This window comes from Pseudorca crassidens, chromosome 9, assembly GCF_039906515.1.
Source record: "Pseudorca crassidens isolate mPseCra1 chromosome 9, mPseCra1.hap1, whole genome shotgun sequence".
In the NCBI taxonomy this organism is placed as follows: Eukaryota; Metazoa; Chordata; class Mammalia; order Artiodactyla; family Delphinidae; genus Pseudorca; species Pseudorca crassidens.
The window spans coordinates 27,122,405-27,145,116 of record NC_090304.1 but is presented as its reverse complement, the minus strand read 5'-3'; the positions used below and the strand labels follow the sequence as shown (position 1 = coordinate 27,145,116).

Sequence of the window (22,712 nt, the reverse complement as noted above, 5' to 3'; positions counted from 1 at the left end):
ATAATGCAGGGAACTATATTCAATGTTTTGTAATAACCTATAATGGAAAATAATCTGAACATTATATGCATATATAACTGAATCACTTTGCTGTACATATGAAATGAACACAATATTGTAACTCAACAATACTTCAATTAAAAAAATTAAAAATAAAAAGCCATGTTGAAGTATATAGGATGAAATGTAGCCCTGATACTATATGTCAGTGGGCTGTGAATTCAACTTAGTGAGTCCAAGCCAGTATTTTGACAGTCAAAAGTTGTAAGGTCAAATCTTATTTTGAAAAACTCTTGTTTTATATTCATATGTGGAGGGGTATGTATATAATACTGAATTATAATGTAAAATTACTTTTTTTTTTTTTTTTTTTTTTACTATGGTCTGCTATCTCTCAGCTTTAGCGGAAAGAGGGGTAGGTGCATTAGATAAATTGAGGAGAAAGCTAAGGACAAAAGATGTCAATCTGGATTCTCATTTGGTATTCTGGGAAGGGTCTGTATTGAGGCTGCCCCCTTCACCAGCCTTGGGCAGAACGGGGGGAGATGGAGTCACAGAGTAAATGCAATGGAATAGTGTTGAGTTGCTTTCAGTTGGGGTATGGATAAGACCTACATATTCTCACATGGCCTCTAGGGAACTAAAAGGTAGCAAAATGGTAAGCCAAATGGGACACAAATATTAAGGGTCAAATGTCCCCAGTGACTGCACTGCAGAGGCTGCAGGGTGACCTACGTAGGCCATGGGCAAGATGGAAAATGTGGTAGAAACTCAGTGAGAGCCAAGCTAAAGCTAAAGCTTCCAGGGAGCACTCCTGACCAACCAGAGAGCAGCCAGTAGAAGTTCAGGACTTATATCCACTGCAAACCTCAGCAACAGACAAGACCAGTGATACCTCAGCAATTGGCATCACATGGCTCAAATGACCATTTTCCCTCCCTGGCACCATGAGGACTCCAAAATATTTTACTCACACACTATCTAAAAGAACTTAGAAAACTATATTCCCCCCACTTAGAAAGCACACCAACATTTTAAGTAAACATTAAAATATTTTTATTATTAGCTTACAAACAGTGGTGAAAGATGTGTTTTCTGGCATGTTATAAATATTGGTACTACTAATTAAAACTGTTAAGTTTTTCTTTTAAATCTATCCAATGAAATTAAATACCAGAACAATTTTATGTCAAACATCTTCTATTTTTAAAACTATATGGAGGACAGAGTCAAGATGGTGGACTAGGAGGACACGGAATTCATGTCTCCGCATAATTAGGGCACCTACAAGGCACTGGTGGGGGACCATGGACACCTAAGGGGATGGGAGGAACCCTCAGTGACCGGTTGTTTCAATTATATTTTTATTTTTCCTAATATACTTTTTATCTTTCTAATTTTATTTTGTTTTTTATTCTTTGATATTGTACTGCTCCTTTTTTTCTTTTTTCCATTTTTGCCACACCACACAGCTTGCAGGATCTTGGTTCTCAGACCAGAGGTTGGGCCTGAGCTCCTGTGGTGAGAGCTCCAAGTCCAAACTGCTGGACTAACAGAGAACCTCAGACCCCAGGGAATATTAATTGGAGTGAGGCCTCCCAGAGGTCCTAATCTCAGCACCAAGACCTGGCTCTACCCAACTGCCTGCAAACTGCAATGCTGGACACCTCAGGCCAAACAACTAGTAAGACAGGAATACAGCCCCACCTATCAAAAAAAAAAAGAAAAAAAAAAGACAAGACAAAAAAATATGTTACAGACAAAGGAGCAAGGTAAAAACCTACAAGAACAAATAAATGAAGATTAAACAGGTAACCTACCTGAAAAAGAATTCAGAGTAATGATAGTAAAGATGATCCAAAATCTCAGAAACAGAATGGAGAAAATACAAGAAACATTTATTAAGGATCTAGAAGAATGAAAGAGCAAACAAACAGTGATGAACAACACAACAAATGAAATTAAAAACACTCTAGAAAGAATCAATAGCAGAATAACTGAAGCAGAAGAACGGATAACTGAGCTGGAAGATAAAATGATGGAAATAACTGCCAGGGAGCATAATAAAGAAAAAGAATGAAAAGAATTGACAGCCTCAGAGACCTCTGGGACAAAATTAAACACACCAACATTCGAATTAAAGAGGTCGCAGAAGAAGAAGAGAAGAAAAAAGGGTCTGAGAAAATATTTGAAGAGATTATAGTCGAAAACTTCCCTAACATGGGAAAGGAAATAGTTAATCAAGTCCACGAAGTGCAGAGAGTCCCATACAGGATAAACCCAAAGAGAAACATGCCAAAACAAATATTAATCAAACTGTCAAAAATTAAATACAAAGAAAAAATATTAAAAGCACCATGGGAAAAGCAACAAATAACATCAAGGGAATCCTCATAAGGTTAACAGCTGATACTTCAGCAGAAACTCTGCAAGCCAGAAGGGAGTGGCAGGACATATTGAAAGTGATGAAAGGGAAAGACCTACAACCAAGATTACTCTACCCAGCAAGGATCTCATTCAGATTCGATGGAGAAATTAAAACCTTTACAGACAAGCAAAGATTAAGAGAATTCAACTCCACCAAACCAGCTTTACAATAAAAGGTAAAGGAACTTCTCTAAGTGGGAAACACAAGGGAAGAAAATGACCTACAAAAACAAACCCAAAACAATTAAGAAAATGGTAACAGGAATGTAACATATTGATAATTACCTTAAATGTAAATGGATTAAATGCTCCAACCAAAAGAAACTGACTGGCTGAATGGACACAAAAACAAGACCTGTGTATATACTGTCTACAAGAGACCTACTTCAGAACTAGGGACACATACAGACTGAAAGTGAGGAGATAGAAAAAATATTCCATGAGAATGGCAATCAAAGGAAAGGAGTAGCAATTCTCATATCAGACAAAATAGATCTTAAAATAAAGACTATAACAAGAGACAAAGAAGGACACTACATAATGATCGAGGGATCAAACTAAGAAGAAGATATAACAATTGTAAATATTTATGCACCCAACATAGGAGCACCTCAATACATAAGCATAAAAGGGGAAATTGACAGTAACACAGTAATAGTGGAACTTTCACACCTCACTTTCATCAATGGACAGATCATCCAGAATGAAAATAAGTAAGGAAACACAACCTTTAAATGACATATTAAACAAGATGGACTTAACTGATATTTATAGGACATTCCATCCAAAAACAACAGAATACACTTTCTTCTCAAGTGCTCATGGAACATTCTCCAGAATAGACCACATCTTGGGTCAAAAATCAAGCCTTGGTAAATTTAAGAAAATTAAAATTGTATCAAGTATCTTTTCTGACCACAGTGCTATGAGATTATTATCAGTTACAGGAAAAAAACTGTAAAAAATACAAACACATAGAGGCTAAACAATATGTTACTAAATAACCAAGAAATCACTGAAGAAATCAAAGAGGAAATTAGAAAATACCTAGAAAGAAATGACAATGAAAACACAATGACCCAAAACCTATGGGATGCAGCAAAAGCAGTTCTAAGAGGGAAGTTTATAGCAATATAATCCTACCTCAAGAAACAAGAAACATCTTAAATAAACAACATAACCATACACTAAAGCAATTAGAGAAAGAAGAACAAAAAACCCCCAAAGTTAGCAGAGGAAAGAAATCATAAAGATCAGATCAGAAATAAATGAAAAAGAAAGGAAGGAAACAATAGCAAAGATCAATAAAACTAAAAGCTGGCTCTTTGAGAAGATAAACAAAATTGATAAACCATTAGCCAGACTCATCAAGAAAAAAAGGGAGAAGACTCAAATCAACAGAATTAGGAATGAAAAAGGAGAACTAACAACTGACACTGCAGAAATACAAAGGATCATGAGAGATTACTACAAGCAACTATATGCCAATAAAATGGACAACCTGGAAGAAATGGACAAATTCTTAGAAGAGCACAACCTTCTGAGACTGAACTAGGAAGAAATACAAAATATGAACAGACCAATCACAAGCACTGAAATTGAAACTGTGATTAGAATCCTTCCAACAAACAAAAGCCCGGGACCAGATGGCTTCACAGGTGAATTCTATCAAACATTTACAAAAGAGCTAACACCTATCCTTCTCAAACTCTTCCAAAATATAGTAAAGGGAGGAACACTCCCAAACTCATTCTATAAGCCACCATCACCCTGATACCAAAACCAGACAAAGATGTCACAAAAAAAGAAAACTACAGGCCAGTATCACTGATGAACATAGATGCAAAAATTCTCAACAAAATACTAGCAAACAGAATCCAACAGCACATTAAAAGGATCATACACCATGATCAAGTGGGGTTTATCCCAGGAATGCAAGGATTCTTCAATATACACAAACCAATCAATGTGATACACCATACTGACAAATTGAAGGATAAAAACCATATGATCATCTCAATAGATGCAGAAAAAGCTTTTGACAAAATTCAACACCCATTTATGATAAAAACTCCCCAGAAAGCAGGCATGGAGGGAACCTACCTCAATAAAATAAAGGCCATATATGACAAACCTACAGCAAATATCGTTCTCAGCAGTGAAAAACTGAAACCAGGAACAAGAGAAAGTTGCCCACTCAGACCATTATTATTCAACATAGTTTTGGAAGTTGTAGTCACAGCAATCAGGGACAAAAAAGAAATAAAAGGAATCCAAATCGGAAAAGCAGTAAAAGTGTCACTGTTTGCAGATGACATGATACTATACATAGAGAATCCTAAAGATGCCACCAGAAAACTACTAGAGCTAATCAATGAATTTGGCAGAGTAGTAGGATACAAAATTAATGTACAGAAATCTCTTGCATTCCTATACACTAATGAGGAAAAATCTGAAAGAGAAATTAAGAAAACACTCCCATTTACCATTGCCACAAAAAGAATAAAATACCTAGGAATAAACCTAACTAGGCAGAGAAAAGACCTGTATGCAGAAAACTGTAAGATACTGATGAAAGAAATTAAAGATGATACCAACAGATGGAGAGATATACTGTGTTCTTGGATTGGAAGAATCAATATTGTGAAAATGACTATACTACTCAAAGCAATGTACAGATTCAATGCAATCCCTATCAAATTACCAATGGCATTTTTTATGGAACTAGAACAAATCATCTTAAAATTTGTATAGAGACACAAAAGACCCCAAGTAGCCAAAGCATTCTTGAGGGAATAAAAAGGAGCTGGGGGAATCAGATTCCCTGACTTCAGACTATACTACAAAGCTACAGTAATCAAGACAATACGGTACTGGCACAAAAACAGAAACATAGATCAATGGAAATTGATAGAAAGCCCAGAGATAAACCCACACACATATGGTCACCTTATCTTTGATAAAGGAGGCAAGAATATACAATGGAGAAAAGACAGCCTCTCAATAAGTGGTGCTGGGAAAACTGGATAGCTACAAGTAAAAGAATGAAATTAGAACACTTACTAACACCATACACAAAAATAAACTCAAAATGGATTAAAGGCCCAAATGTAAGGCCAGACACTATAAAACTCTTAGAGGAAAATATAGGCAGAACACTCTATGACATAAATCACAAAAGATCCTTTCTGATCCACTTCCTAGAGAAATGGAAATAAAAACAAAAATAAACAAATGGGACCTAATGAAACTTCAAAGCTTTTGCACAGCAAAGGAAACCATAAACAAGATGAAAAGACCACCCTCAGAATGGGAGAAAATATTTGCAAACGAAGCAACTGACAAAGCATTAATCTCCAAAATATACAAGCAACCCATGCAGCTCAATATCAAAAAACCAAACAACCCAATCCAAACATGGGCAGAAGACCAAAATAGACATTTCTCCAAAGAAGATATACAGATTGCCAACAAACATATGAAATGATGCTCAGCATCACTAATCATTAGAAAAATCCAAATCAAAACTACAATGAGGTGTCACCTCACACTGGTCAGAATGGCTATCATCAAAAAATCTACAAACAATAAATGCTGGAGAGGATGTGGAGGAAAGTGCTCTTGCACTGTTGGTGGGATGTAAATTGATACAGCCACTATGGAGAACAGTATGGAGATTCCTTAAAAAACTAAAAATAGAACTACCATATGACCCAGCAATCCCACTACTGGGCATATACCCTGAGAAAACCATAATTCAAAAAGACACATGCACCCCAATGTTCATTGAAGCACTATTTACAATAGCCAGGTCATGGAAGCAACCTAAGTGTCCATCGACAGATGAATGGATAAAGAAGATGTGGTACATATATACAATGGAATATTATTCAGCCATAGAAAGAAACGAAATTGAGTTATTTGTAGTGAGGTGGATGGACCTAGAGTCTGTCATACAGAGTGAAGTAAGGCAGAAAGAGAAAATCAAATACCGTATGCTAACACATATATATGGAATCTAAAAAAAGAAAATGGTTCTGATGAACCTAGGGGCAGGACAGGAATCAAGATGCAGATGTAGAGAATGGACTTGAGGACACGGGGAGGGGGAAGGGTAAGCTGGGACGAAGTGAGAGAGTAGCATTGACATATACACACTACCAAATGTAAAACAGATAGCTAGTGGGAAGCAGCTGCATAGCACAGGGAGATCAGCTCGGTGCTTTGTGACCACCTAGAGGGGTGGGATAGGGAAGGTGCGATGGAGACGCAAGAGGGAGGGGATATGGGGATATATGAATGCATATGGCTGATTCACTTTGCTGTGCAGCGAAAACTAGCACAACATTGTGAAGAAATTATACCCCAATAAAGATATTAAAAATAATAATAAAACTATATGGGAAAGCTCTTCTTTAACAATCAGAAGGCTACCTGTTCCTTTTTCTCATCAACTTCATATATTTCTATCCCATTTCTACTTTAACAGAAACACTTTTATAACAAGGAAAGGTTCAGAGCCCTACAAGAAGGTTATGGCACCAACATTTCAAAATGTCCCTCTGTTTGATATCCAGGAGGTTTTTACACTCCGGGGTGAAGCACCAGAGTAGATTCAGGATAAGGGAGAGGTGTGCTTTGCCTAAGGATGGTGGAAGATGGGAAAGGAGAAGTGGCATGCACCTCTGCTGCAGGCACATTCTCAGGGAGGATAATTTTAGTACAAAGTACATGTGAAAGTTGAGCATCTAGTCAGTCATTTCTTAAAACTACCCCTTTTTGGTCTATGTGTACCTGCAGAGAAACAATACCAGTTGTGACTTAACCCCCCCTTCCCCAATAAACCGTTCTGGGAAGGAACACAGAAGGGCAGAAATATGAGTATCTGAGCCCCTTTAGCCAAAAGGCTGGGCGTTATCTAAAAGAATTAGTTAAATTATCTGGCCTCGACCAAAAAGTTTTTACCTTTCCCCGACTACCATGAGTGGTACCTTGTTGTGAAAGGTCAAATCAGATTTAGGCAAAAATTTTTAAATACTTTTTTCCATACCTTGTCTAGAGTGTGTGTGAATTTGCTTTCTTGAAACATGTATCTCCTTCCTAAAGTAAACTCTAGTGTATGGTTTCCAAACTAAGTGACTTTCATTCCCCATCTACAGTCCTCAACCATTCCAAGATCTCAGATGCTTCAATCCTGAGGCTGAGGAAGGCTTTTGTCCTCAGTCTTATACTCAAAACAGGCCACAAATTTAGCCTTTTTCCTTACCTCCTAAAAAAGTTATACATACAGTCAAAGCGATACAGTGACAGAGTCAACCAAAGAGACAGCTGTTATAAAACTTTTGTCCCATCACCAGACCAAGCTACCTATATGGATTATGAATTAATATTTTTATGAATCTTGTAATACAAAAAATAGAACAATTATGTCTTATTAGGGAGGAGTTGTTGATAGAGTTAATTTTAAGTATAGTCATGTAAAATACATCCAATGGTTTTAAAATCTTGTTTTGACATTTTTAAATTATTTAATATACTGTGAGGCTCAAAAAAATATGGACCAACCTCAATGTCTGAGAAGTCTTATCTATACCCACTGCCCTATTTTTCCAACATCAGTTCTTTCTTTAACCCTATTCACTCTAAGGTTTCATCATCTTTCAAAGTCCACCAGTAACCTTTTTTGTACCAAGTATAACCTGTTTGAAAATAATATCTTACTCCCAACTTCACGCCATTGCCTGTATGAGTCTCTTTTTAAAACCTCCCCATATTTCAGTTATTGAAACATACCTTACCTACTCTAACAGCAGTGGTGGGGCTCTAGTCCCATTACAACTCTACCTCAATTGCCTTATCTTCAACATTAATAATAAAGGTATCACTTATATGCTGAATCTAAAAAGTCAAACTCATAGAAACAAAGAATGGAAAAGTGGGTGCCAGGGGCTGGGGGTAGGGATAATAGGGAGAGGTTGGTAAGGGAGTACAAACTTTCAGCTATAAGATGAATAAGGTCTGAGGATCTAATGTAAAACATGGTGACTATAGCTGATAACACTGTATTATGTAATTGAAATTTGCTCAGAGAGTTGAACTTAAATGTTCTCACATACATATAAATATGCGTATATATATACAAGGTGATGTACATGTTAACTAGATGGTGAGAATTCTTTCACAATATACATATGTCAAATCAACATAATGTAGACTTTAAATATCTTATAATTTTATTTGTCAGTTATACCTCAGTAAAGCAGAAAAAATTAATAATAAAGATGATGATGAATGATGATAGCTAACATGTACTGGCCACTTACTATGTCCTAGGTACTATGTTAAGAGTTTTATATACATTAGCTATTTAATTCTCACAACAACACAATGAGGTAAGTATTATTAATGCTGTTACTCTTATTATTATCTACAAGATGAGAGGACTGTACTAGATGGCCTCCAAAGTTCATTTCGGCCTTAAAATGCTTTTATTCTACGTTTTATTTTTCTTTTATTTAAGTTCACATATAACATAGAATCTATACCATATTTTTTAGCACTTAATTATATACTTACAAGCATATTTCCTAATAGTTTCATGTGGGTATGTTTTATCTCCAGAACAAGAATGTAAGCTTCCTGAGGGCAAGGTCTGGGATCTTCAACACTGGCTAACACACAGACTGAGCTCCTAAGGAGTATTCAACACTTCATCATTTGAGTCTGTCTTCTTTGCCTCTCTATTTTTTGGGGAGGAGGAAAGAGAATCTTTTCGCACCAAACAAGACAAGATTAATTCAGTGACTGCCAGAATGATAGTCCTTAAGGACACCTCGCTATATAGTTTATTGATAGGGATCCTGAGAGACACTGCAAACTCTAAAGGTGTCCATCTGGTGGTTGGATGGTGAATACACTGTGCCCTAGGGGTGTGTGTGTGTGTGTGTGTGTGTGTGTGTGTGTGTGTGTGTGTGTGTGTGTGTGTGTGTGTGTGTTTCACAATTTATTTTGTTTTGTGAAGACTAGGTTACCTTATCTACCCAACGCCAAATTAAAACCAGATCATGATAAAAGATCCTTTGTTTTTGTGTTACTCATAGAATGTGGAATCCAGGGCCAGAAGTATAATCAGGATTTTTAGATGTTATTTAATTTTTTATTTTATTTACTTAAAATTAATTTAAATTGTGAAACCACATGGGGATAGTGTATTGGGCAGTATGGCTTTAGAAGATATAACTCACCTGTGGCTTGCCAAGCCTGAAGACTAGGACCTTTCTAGTGCCTTTTATTTATGCTATCACTCTGTTCTCTGATACTTTCAACATTTACTTCCCAGTGACATATACTGAGTGCTGATGAATGGACTCTTGCCCTATTCTTTTTCCATGCATGATTGGCTCTGTTTAGGATCTTGAAATCTTAAATGTAACAGGATGCTAATTATTTTTTAGGAAATTATGTAAAATTGTTTTTCTGACATAGTTAATGAGAAAATTTGACTGAAGAGAGTAGTAAATTAATGTTATACTCATTTCCATCTGCTGTTACATACATAAAATATAAGCAAATAATGAATTATATTATTTGAAAATCAGCAATATGTTGTTATGATTAACGTTTATTCAAGCTATGCTATTAAAAACAGGTGAGAGAAAACCACATTTCTCTTAATAAAATAAAGCAACTATTTCCAAAATGTTTACACTTAAGAGTCTCCCTTTCATTAATCAGTAGTCAGACTTAATAATCAAAGACTTTAACTATCAATTACTCACAACATTGATCAATTAGAATAGAAAATACTAGTCAATCCTCAAGACAGTTGTTTTTCTCCCCCTAAGAATATGCCTTCAATACTGTTTAGCTCTTCAAGAGAAAAAAATTTCATATTCTTGTCCATTCACACAAACCTCTCAGGGAGCATTATTGTTTTGCAAGGAGGGGGCGGCAGGCAGGGGGCCCAGGATGTTGACGGAACAGATAGGATGTCAGGTGAAGATAGAATGCTGTGCCCTCTCTAACCAGCTGAAGACTCCGCATGATTGTTTTCTTACAAATAATACCTGTGGGTGTTGAAACTGTTCAGGGAATCTATCAAACACACTCTTTCACTTTGCTGCTGTAACTCTGTAAAATTTATTCTCATTTCAAAAGAGTCATAGGCAATAATACCTTTAGGTGGTTGAGTAATTTAAAAGAAAATTTGTCAGGTCTACTTTCACTTACTTTACCAGAAAAATTCTATACTTATTTAGAGGTTTTAAGATGCAACATTTTCTACTCAGTACGATTAAAATCTCAAAATAAGAGCTCTTCATCTAAAGAGTTGTCTTAAGTTACATGTCAGTTGTATTAGGATGTTTGAGGATAAAACTTTGATCAGAAAAGGAAAATAAATTAATGTTACAATCATTTCCATTTTTTACAATTATAGAAGTCATTCACACATAGATGTATGAGAACAGAAAATACCTAAATAGTATAATATTACAAAAGTGCATTACTAATATATTAATGCCAAATTATTTTTCTTATAGAAATGTGAATGCCAAGGTCTATAAACTTATAAAACTTATCTATACAAATTGAAAAATAAATGGGAGAATGAAAATAATAACCTTTCCAGATTAACTTTCCTTATTAAGTCATCAATACCTATATTAAGTTTGCTTTATATTAAGTATCATGAAACACTTAAATGCCGATTTAAAAATTTTTTCTATTATGCAATAGGCATTTTCAGTCACCAGTTCAAAGGGAGAAAGACCTCAATAATGCTTAGGTTCAAAATGTATTTTCCATATTAGCTCATTCAAAAAATATTATAAAATTAAATAATCTTTTAATTAATCAAGAAAAATAAAGAGATAACTAGTATTTTTTAAAGTGTTTATGTAAAGATGAAGATGTATTTTAAACAATCCACAAATGGAACTTACAGTTAATTAAAACGTTCAAAATCACATAAGCAGGAAAGTCTAGTTTCTTATATAGTTATTTTTAAATTCCACTTTTCACTAAGTTGGCTCTTAATTTTTGAAGGAGTGTTTAATATTTAAAAAGATAATATTTTTAATTGAAAGGTATCCAACTGAGATGTCAATAAAGTTGTTTTTATATAATTGAATTATCTTGTAAAAACGGACAATCTTCAAGTCTAATTTTTTTCCAAAGTGAGTTATTTAATACAGAGTTTTCATGGTTAAAAAAAAAAAAAAAAGTTCAATTTTGAGCCAAAATACATATTTAACATTTGGTAGTGTAATTCTAAGAAAATTAGAAAAAAATACAGATTTGAACATTTTTTCCTGACCTGAACAGTTTTATAGAGAATCAAATGAAATGTTCCATGAAGATAAATGTGTCATGGATAAAGGATGGAAAATAAACAGTATTTCAATATCATTTCTTTTTTAGCCCATTGTCAGTTTTTTCTCCCTCTCTGCAATAATTACCTATGCACAAACTCTAGGTGGCAATATTGCACTTACTGTACTTTCAAGAAAATGGTCACAGTCAGTCCCCACATATTCTCTTTATCAACATTTTATGTGCCATGGATCTATAGCCTCTTATTATAAGTGTAATGAAGCAGAAGTTATTGAAGCATTTTATTGATTGCTCAGATCACAAGTTTACTGCCATACTGAATTGCACCTTACTCGCTGAAGCAAACTGCTGACACCTTTTTTAAAAAGTGACAACTACATCTATTTCATGACCAGAAATCCATTTTCATCTCTATCAAGACAAGAATGCAATTTTCACTTCATTTAACTGATGTTAGGCCTTCTCAAAGCATGACACTTAGAAAAAGACACAAGTTTAAGGTCTTAAAATACTTCAAGTAACTAGAATGCAGCTTGGTTTTAGGGGGGAAAAAATCAACATCACTCAAATCTATAAACAACCTAATATTCTAAAAAATTACCTATCAGAACCTTCAGTAGTAGTTTTCGTCCTGAAACATCTGTAACATTATTTTAATGTTTTTAATAGTAAATTATGTTTATATATTACAGACTTTGTTCCAAGGTTTCAAAGGACATCAAGAAGTTCAAAACTGGAATATTTTGGGTATTGCTCCAGGAAGGCTAAATCAAGAACAGAGCTCAATTTTTAATATATAGATAAATGGGGATCTGATGTATAGCAAGTGACCACAGTTAACAGTACTGTTTTATATACTGAAAAGTTGCTAAGAGAGTAGATCTTGAATGTTCTCACCACACACACACAAAAAAAATGTTAATTATGTGAGGTGACAGAGGTGTTAACTAATCCTACTGCCGTGATCATGTCACAATACATAAGTGTATAAAATAATCACATTGGATACCTTGAGCTTACACAATGTTATATGTCAATTGTCTCTCAATAAAGCTAGAAAAAAAAGTAGCTGGTATACTAAGAAAAAAGCATATATAGGAAATGAAATAGAAACGGTTTTTCCTTCAATAATGTTAGGACCAATAAATGATTTTGATTGACCTACAACACAGATCTGAAAAGACAAACTCTCAACACTTCTTTTATGGGAAATTAAAATATTAGATTCCTTAAAGATACTTTTTGCAATAAACAAATTCTGTCAGCACTAAATGTAATTCAAGCACATTTTGAACTGAATTTATTCTGAATAGAATTATATTATTATTATTGCTTTTATATCTAAGTACCAAACTTATTGAAAAGTGTGGGTAAAGTGAACCAACATTAACTTAGGAATTCTTTTAACAAACTATAAGTGCTTTGGTAGAAGTTAGTCTAATGTAATAATAAAATACATTTCAGTTTTAAACTGCAAAACCAATATATGCTGATGTTGGATGGTCATTTCCTCATCTAATTATATGCCCACACAATAAAGTTACAGTACAGTTCCAGTTTAAAAAGTGAAACCTAATCTATGAAATAGAAACTTAGTGTCTGAGATTTTTAAACCTAACGCATCAAATATGGAACATTAGAATATAATAGCATTCAAAAAAGTACCTTGCTTAAATTACTAAACACAAAGGACCATATACAGCCCCAAAAATCACTCAGGTAGAAAATTACAATTTTCAACAAACTTCATTAAGTAATGACCTATTACAAATAGCCCAAGTACCTATTTCCAAATTAAAATTACAGAAATAAAACATTTCCCTGCAGTTTCAGACATAAATAGAAATTGTCATTTTTTTCAATATACTGCCAAAGTTTAGAAATATCCCAAGAGTTTAAGAAATATTTAAGGATATTTTTCTGTTTATTTTTTTAAAGCTGTCAAACAAGCTAAAATTTAATTTCAAAGTTGATCGTTACTTTCAAAAGGGATGAAAATTAGGAGTAGTACTAAACATTCCTTCAAATTTTTTCATGTCTTAACTACCACAGGGACTATGATTTTCTTCATAATTAAGATGATGGTTGTTAAAATATTATAATTAGATACTCATTTCGTGTCTCCCTGAATTTCAGAAATGACTACGCAAACGACAACAACTGTTAAACCACACTGTGAACCACTTTAAAGGATCAAAACTGTGTGTTTATGAGTTCTTTTAAAAACTGTATTTTAAAAGAAGAGTGCTATGCCTTCACTATGCAAAAGTCTCCAGGAATTTTGTTGCTTGGGGGAAAAAAATTCAAAGGAGTATCAAAATTGGGAAGACATTTCCAGAAATATCTATTTCTCAAAAATCAGGTTCGTATTTAAGATCAGCCGTTCCAAATCATTATTTATATGGCCTCCTGGCACAGCTCCATGGACTTTTACGGATCTCTACAGTGTTGCTGAACAGACTGACATATATTTTGTTTACTGACAGCGACTAAAAGCTCTATGGAGGATCATAAATAAAGAAGATCATGTTTAAAAATCACTAATATCATTTTAAAAGGTAGTGCAGGGTTGTGTTTTGGCCTCTGTTTAGCTGTGTTAGGCCTATGAATGACAGCTTCCCTGCTTGAAGCACACAGAAAGCACAGCCTTCCTCATTCACTGACAGGACTGTGGCCTTTTCACACGTTCCCTCCACAGCAGTGTTTGTCCCCAAACACTGGAACTCCACACAATGGCATTCCTACTTCAACACCCCACCATCAGCACCACCACATAACAAGAATGCTAATGAGATGGAACAGCCCTGTCGCTGAAAGTGTTAACTGCATTTCATAGGAAAGCATTTACATGACTTCAAAGATTACCAATTAAATAGATTCTGCTTAGCTCTGAGCAATTTCTAAAATGTTTCCACTTTTAAGGAACTAAATGTGATAAATGTAAGACTAAGTGACTTTATGCTGTCCTAAATATAATATCTCATTTTATATACACGAATCAGTATATTTTTAAGACCATATTAATGTAGTGGGCTTAATTCAGTTGCATGCTTGTAATAGACAAGTTAAAGTTAAAAACTGAAAAGTGAGTAAGTTCGTAAACATAAAGCCGGTGGTTCTGACTCTTCTTTTAAAGCTCTGTTATCACAATTTATTTAAAAGAAATTTCCTTGGGGAATTCCAAAACATCAATTTAAAGTCGACAATCTTTTGACAGAATCCTAGTAAAACAATGTTGTTGTCTTTATATATGATCTCAGAAGTGGAATAAATGGAAATGATATCAAGAGGTCATATAATTCTATAATTTATAAGCTTAGGCTTGTTAAGGAAATAGGAATGATCATCCATCTCCATTTTACCAAACACAATCTTATATAAAACTAAACAGAAAAGGCTATCCCTAAGGTCAAATGAAGTAAATGCAGTTCAAATAAAGTTCATTAATGCTAAGAGGAATATTTGCTAAGAAATCTTACTCACAAATAAAGCTACTTCCAAGCTTAACACTTAACCACTGATGACCCGATAATGGTACCACTTCAGTGACTTTTATGAACATTGCAGATAATTTTAAATTGTCGTGATATAACAATACAAAAGAAAAGAGACTCAAGAATACATATAATTGGGCGTACCTAAAAGAAATAGGAACTTGCATGGAAATGCATAATGGGCAAATTTCTATTTTTTTCCTTCAATTTTGTATTTTAAAATAAAACTTAACCAAGTATCATATTAAAACTGTTGAGTGAAAACCTTTAAGTTATTATAAGTGAGCAAAATAAAAAGGTTTAGTTAGAAATGGCAAAGAGCCTAGATTCTTAAAATATTCCTAATTTGGCATAATGTTGAAAGTCATAATGTTGATGATATAGACAATCAGATGCTCAGACATTCAGAGACACTAAAAATGTTAATTTTGTTCACATTTACATTTAATATTTCTTTTAATAAGATGTATTTCTCATCAATTTTGAGTCATAAAGAAAATTTTTAAACTAAAGCAGTAATTCTTAAAGCATTTTCTTCTCACAATACAAGGAACTTTTCAGTCCAGTACAATTGTTTATATCTATTTAAACTTTTAAATGTTTAGAACAATGGGAGAAAAACCAAACATGCCACAACTACTTTCTGAGCTATTTATTATCTCTAACACCCTCACTTTAAATGAAACTTATGTTTCTTTTTTTTTTAGATTTGATTTAAATTGTTCAAATTATTTTAGATTTGATTTAAACAATATTTTTCTTGCATTGGAGAATCGTCTCATGTTTTCTTAACATTAAATAATTTTAAACTGTCAAATTAGTAGAATCAAGCCATTTAATAACAAATAAATGACTGTAATCAAATTGGTCATAATGCATAGTATAATATCATTGTGTCCTAAAAGTTAAATATTTCTGTTAAAATAACTTAATCTGAATACAAAAAAATATGTTTTACACCAGTTTTTATATATGATATTAGCTTAATAAAGAATATTAAAAATAAGTTTGGATTTTTATTTTTTCATATTTATTATTATAAATAGCCTTATCTATGATAATAATCCCATTTCTGGATAAACTGACATAATTAACTTGGAAACTAACCACTTTTTGAGAATGAAAGTTTCGCACGGGGAGATGTTTCTTGCTAGTTCTGGATACCTTAGTTCAAGAATTTCTTCTAGTCAATACAAGTTGTTCTTTTCCTAACCAGACAGCAGGAGGTGCTGTGTGAACACTGAGACTGAATCCCATTCCCACCTCCCCTCCCCCTGCATACAGAGAATAATAGCATGATGCTTTCAAAATATTCATTTTTCAGCAGCCTGTGGTCTGAGATAATGAGCCCTTTTCTAAACTGGAAACTCCCAGTTAGAAATGTAAAACCTAGCCCTTATTTAATGTGGTAAAATGTATGCTTACCTTCTTAAGATCAAGTGCAAAGAGGATTCTAAAATTGTGGCAACTTCATTTTTATTTTATAAACAGCATCAATCATTCTGCTTTACAATATGAATTCTACTTTAAGATAAATCAAAGTCCCTATAAGTAGTAACATAAATATCAAAGTTTTCACATACATTCCCCCTTCTCCCCCATCACATACAGACTCTCTCTCTCTCCCTCTCTTTCTCTTTCTCTTTCAGTCTCACAGTTATGGAATAGAAACTTACAAATTAAAGGACAAAATCTAGTTTAAACAAATTCAAATACATTAATTCTATTCTTATACTTTCAGATCCGGAAACATACAAGTTAAATAAGTATAAATGAAATAAGTTGCTCTTGACATGAAGTTAATTCACAATTTCATTTCCCAGAATATGATTGGTTATATTTTAGCCCATCTTCTACAATAGCAAGTCTAATTTCATACTGGAAAAAAAAATAGAAGGGTGAACATTTAAAGCTTCAGATGCTTTAGGAGCTATTCATTTTCTTATTTAAAGTAACTGTCTATAGAATTTCCACATAAGGAGCTGCCTTCGCTTTGCACAGTATGCAGCAAGAAAAGATGAGACATATAACATCTCACAGCAAAAGATAGATACAATTAGCCCCATTATTGTTGGCTTTGAGATTACAGAAGAAGCATTTTGGCTCCCAAACGGGCACTGAGCTCACGAAATACATGTCACAGTTCTTTTATGACATGATGTCAATCATTGTCTCTATACAACCAAGTGCATTTTAAAACATACAATAAAGCCGTTTTTAAAGAGGGAGGACTCACCTGTTTATAATATTTTTTTGCAGACTTTAATCGTTGGTACAAGGCCAAAAGAACTCCTTGGATGTACATCTTAGCTCCTGAGGGGCTGAAACCTTCTCCCTTAGAGACCCAAACTGGTCCCCGCAAAGGTGTGATGGAATTTTGCAGGCATTTTTCAAGCAGAGGAACTATACGAGAAAATAAGGGAAAATAAATTCTTTTGACCCAAACGAGATACACTGCCTGGAACACAGCCCCAGTACCAGAGCTAACGCTTAACATCTATTATTTATATGTGACCTGGGTTAAGTCATAAAGAGGCAATTCCTGCATTACTAGTGGCCACCATGAAGGATGTATTTATATTGAGACACCCCCTATGCAAGACTCATAAGCTTTGTGAGCACACCTGAATAGTTCTGAAGTGTGCCTAACTAGCTGCACAGAGTGTCATGGTGTGCACTGATTGCCTTATCTTCTCATTTATCACAGATGAGTTGGAACCAACCTTGCTGAAATCTACTTGCATTGTCCTGATAAAATTGTATGATCCATGTTGTTTCTGTATATAGCTTCCCGTAGAGGGGTCTATATACCTAAAACATCACATCTGGGAATTATTCATAAAATATAATCCACACCTTTATAAGCCATCCTATTCAAGTCTTTTCACTGCCATCACTTAAATAACCCATAAAACAGGGTGGCAAGGCTGTTTAAAAATAAGGGGGAGAATCTTAAGCAAGTATTTACCATACCTTTTTGTTTTTAAGCTTCTGGGGTATAAACTAGTCAAAGATTTAGGGATGCTATTCCAGTACGCATTTGGTAAACAGAAGATATTTACCTGTGGGCCTGTATTGCAACATCCATATGGACTTGACAGACATGTTTATACACTTTTTCACACGATTAGCTTATAAAGTCTTTCTAGTGTAAAATAGTCAAATAACATGGCAGCTAGCTAACACTTTTCAAGATTTAATTTCCCTCTGAAATGCTAGAAATAAAGAAATTTTTAAAATCTTAAGCACATTTGGGCACCCAGAAAAATGAAAGGATGTCATTTTTTTTAAACTTTGTCTTTAAGTGTATACATGTGACACAACATAAACATACAAAATAACTATATGGCTTGGCGACCTTATTCTAATATATACATCTACTGGAAAAGAAATTAGATAGATCACCAGCGAAGAAAATACGTCCGTGTCATTGGTTATGTTATATGTTGCATATTTTATGCAGAGAGGCCTAGCGTAGCAATCTGGAAATTGAATTACAATTAGGTTCAGCTGAGCTGCTGAGCGGCTGAGTTATGCAAATGGCCTTTGCTACTGGTATTCTGCTGATTTTTGTTCTTAGTAAAAAAGTATGCGTTTTATGGCACTAAGTTCTACAACTCTCTACCAAAGCACAATTTAAATTCTTTCTAACATATTCATCACTAAGGATAACATTGGAAATAGAGTTTAAGATTTTCTAAGACTACTGTAAATAAAGTTAAAAGGAAATCATGACCCAGTGATTATTTAGACATCTTCAGATGTGTGCATGAAATTCACTCACCAGACTGAGAAACTAATTCCTAAAATTCACATATTGAAACTATCCTTACATTCCTGGAGCAATAGCTATTCTCTATAAGTTTTATCACAACAGATATCTCAAACGTTTAAAAAATATTAGGTCACATACAGTACTAAAGAAATAAAAAGAGAAATAAACTTATTTTTAGAATTATAACTCTTTAATATTTAAAAAATGTATAATATAAATCAATTTTGCTTATAATGTTTCCTAAAGAAACCTAGTTTAAGAATCAGCAGTGCTTTTAGCTAGCTACAACATTCATGTGTTACTATGTGTTGAATTTTAATTTGTAAACTTTTAATCGGTACACTCATTGAACTTAGTACAGTTTTTATACATGGAAAGGCATCACATAAACAGCTGTTAAACTGAAAAACAATTAAGTAAATTGAGAAGAAAGTAATAAACTTGAATGATTTACATCCAAGATTTAATCTTGAATTTAAACCTAAGAACACTTTATCAGATTCTCTAGTCTTACAGCTTTATTCATCTATGCTTGTCACAAAGTAACTTTCAAATTCTTTATGCCAGCCCAAAGGATTCCAGAAAAGAATTTCATAGATTTTCTAACACAAAACTCTACTCTTTTTCAGAGTTTGTACCTTCCATAAGAATTTAAGAAAAAATACAGCTTAGGGAAAAAAATACAAATTATATCAAAACACAAGCAGTGTCAGAGTTGATATAGGATGGAAAACAGCTCCCATGCTCCACATGATTTATGTAATTAGGAATACTATGGAAACCAGAAACAGCAAAGCAAAGAAAGCAGTATTCACAAGCAGGTTTTATAAGGGACTTCAGAATCTGCTCTGAACTTGTTGAATAATCTGTTCAGTATTCCAGAATCTCCCTGCTGGAAGCAGGGTCCTCATTATAACCACAAGAGCGCTAATAAAGGTTAGCCTCTGAACTAGGGATTAGAAGGCTCTTTCTTTTTGGAAGCTGCAAACTAGTAACTTTGATGATCTTCTTGAAAAGGAAGACAAAGCACACTCCAAGAACAAACAATGTTTCCACTAACTAGGAAGGTACAGAAAACATAAGAAAATGATACGCCTAAGCACTTAGAAAGGAAGTATAAATAAGCTTAATATATTTGAAAAATAAAATTTATTAATCAGTTCAAATTAAAGAACTCTCCCTAAAAAAGAAGACTTGGCCTAAGGTGATAGTTTTGAAATATAATAGAATAATTGATTTTTTTAAAAAAGAGAAGTCAGTTGACTTTTCAACCTCAATCATAGATTTTAACATGAGTGAGAATTATTTTTTAAGCATTTTAGTGGATGTTCATAATATTCTATACTAAAAACTCATAAGTGTTCTTAACCAATGGTTTTATCTCTTTTATGTTGAGTTCTCCTTTTTCTGTTTCTGAAGCAAAACTTCATTCTGTTAAAGAAGACTACTGCGTATAGATGGGCAAGAAATAAGGGCAATGATTTAGCAAGGACAATAGACACTTCTCAACATTGGAAAGAGCATAATCCTACATGTTGCTATGAGCTAGCAAAGCCCATTATAGACACTCAATGAAAAAATTATGTCTTTTCCAGGGAATGAATCCTGGGATATTATTTTGTGTGTAAACCATGAGCTTCTCTTTCAAACTGCTACTCAGAAATATAGCCTCATTCAAGAGGTTAGCTGGCTCCGATTACCTTATGTTTCTTTAATTTCTGTGTGCATAGCTACACATAGCATTTCTTCTGTGTTTGAGGCCTTTATTACAGGTGTTCTACCTATTGGCTCTTATTTATAGAATTTTGCTTTCCTGTAATTTCAATATTTCCTTTAAGCAAGTCCTCAACATTTTTACTAGATAAATGATTTGGAAATTAATCATTCCTTAAATCTATCAATATGCATAGATCAGTCCAATGTGATCATTCCACAGGGATCACTTCCATCGCTGGAAAGGTGAAGTTATATGGATGATAGCTTTTTATCCATTTTGTTTATTCTCAAGTCATGACTATAGGGCAAATTGAAATTAATCCAATGGTTTCAGTGGGTTTGGAGTTAAGACTGAGGATGCTGGGTAAATAGATCATGTGGCCAAAAGGAGTAACTTTACTGGACATAGCTAGTACTGAGCATTATGTGTAAATAGATCATATGATTAAAAGTAGTAGCTATATTAACTTCATAACTATCAACTGATACTTCTCTCACTCATGCTGTTCTATTTCCCTTGCATGTCTTCCCCCTTTCTTTCCGCCTGTTAATATATTCTTGTCCTTCAAGGCTCATATCAATTGTCACTTCCAAAATATCCCAAGTTGTTTAGGCAGAATTAATTGTTCCATCCTCTATGTTTCCCAGAGTATTGTTTATACTCTTATTTTTCTCTTATTGATTTGTATTAATCCTTATCTTCTCCACTCCCACTTCCATCCTTCAGTAAATCACAAAACCTTTGGGGTTAGAGGGCATGGTGTTTTTTAGTTTGGTAAAAGCAGTGCCCAATAAATGTCTACTGGATAAATAAACAGTACTTTGGGAAATACTGTGGGCAGTCTTTTAGGTAAGTTTTAAGACCATGAGTACAACTATACACAATCACTTAGAATCTGTAACTTTCTGTGACCAAATGAAAATATGATCAAAATTTGATAAATAAATATGAATGTACCAGAATTTTGAAGCACATTTAGGGTATGTACAATAGTTTTGTTTTAATCTTCCTTATAAAATTATCTTGAACACTAAAGAAGAAAATAAATATAAAAGGAAAACAATACGATTTGGCAATGAAGCATTAACTAGCCAGGAGAAGACCAGAGCTGGGTATTTTAAAAGTCTTGGAAAATCCTTATGTGCTTTATCCTAAATCATGCTACTGTGGGAAAAGGCATACAATCAAACTTAAATAACAGAGCAATAATATTAGATTAAGGTCAAAGTAGCTATTTTAAATAATAAAGGTAATTCCTTCTAAGAACTCCAAACACAATGAGTTCAAAAGCTAATCATAAGACAAACTGTTCAGTCTTCAAGAGGACCTTATACTAAAACCACTTCATCACTGATAAGAAGCTTGAACTTGGATTCGTGATGAGTGCAGCACAAGAATTTTTGACAAGGAGCCATAAGTTCCTCTAAAGAGAAACCTAATAGAACTTACCAAGAAGATATAGACTGGACTGTCCTGTCAAGTTCTATACCTAGTGAATGTATATCTCTCTCCAAAAGCAACACCTGACATTTAAAGAGACACTTGGCACGCTGCATTTGAATCTACTGTGGAAAACTAAAAATAGGATTTTTTAATCAATATATTTTTCAAGCACTGGAAATTATCAAAAGCTTTAATAACCTGCTTCCAATTAAAAATTAAAATTCATGACAATTAAGTATCCAGAATCATAATTTACATAATACTGTAATTCTCACATGTCAGTCAGAGGACATGAGACTACGAAAAAAAGGCACTGCCCAGAGCATAATTACCTATACAGAAATTTCTATATGCTCTTTGGCAGAAAATTTCAGGTCGCAAGTCTCAAAAATACTCAGCTATTGTGAGCAGGACATCATGTGGAAAGTTCCCACCGATTCAATTGAAATTTTTTTTTTAATGAAGTTGATCTAAAAAGTCTTTTTGTATGATACAAGGTGAGTTCTTAAAAGATACTTAGAAT

At 33.8% G+C, this 22,712-nt stretch overlaps 1 protein-coding gene across 1 annotated transcript in view; it reads right to left on the bottom strand.

Moving 5' to 3' along the window:
• Positions 1-22,712, bottom strand: part of DCDC1 (doublecortin domain containing 1) — a 456,279-nt gene that overhangs the window by 324,369 nt on the left and 109,198 nt on the right. The window contains exon 8 of the mRNA XM_067749533.1: positions 17,491-17,657. Within this exon, the coding sequence (XP_067605634.1) occupies positions 17,491-17,657 (167 nt within the window). The remainder of the gene's footprint in view (positions 1-17,490; positions 17,658-22,712) is intronic.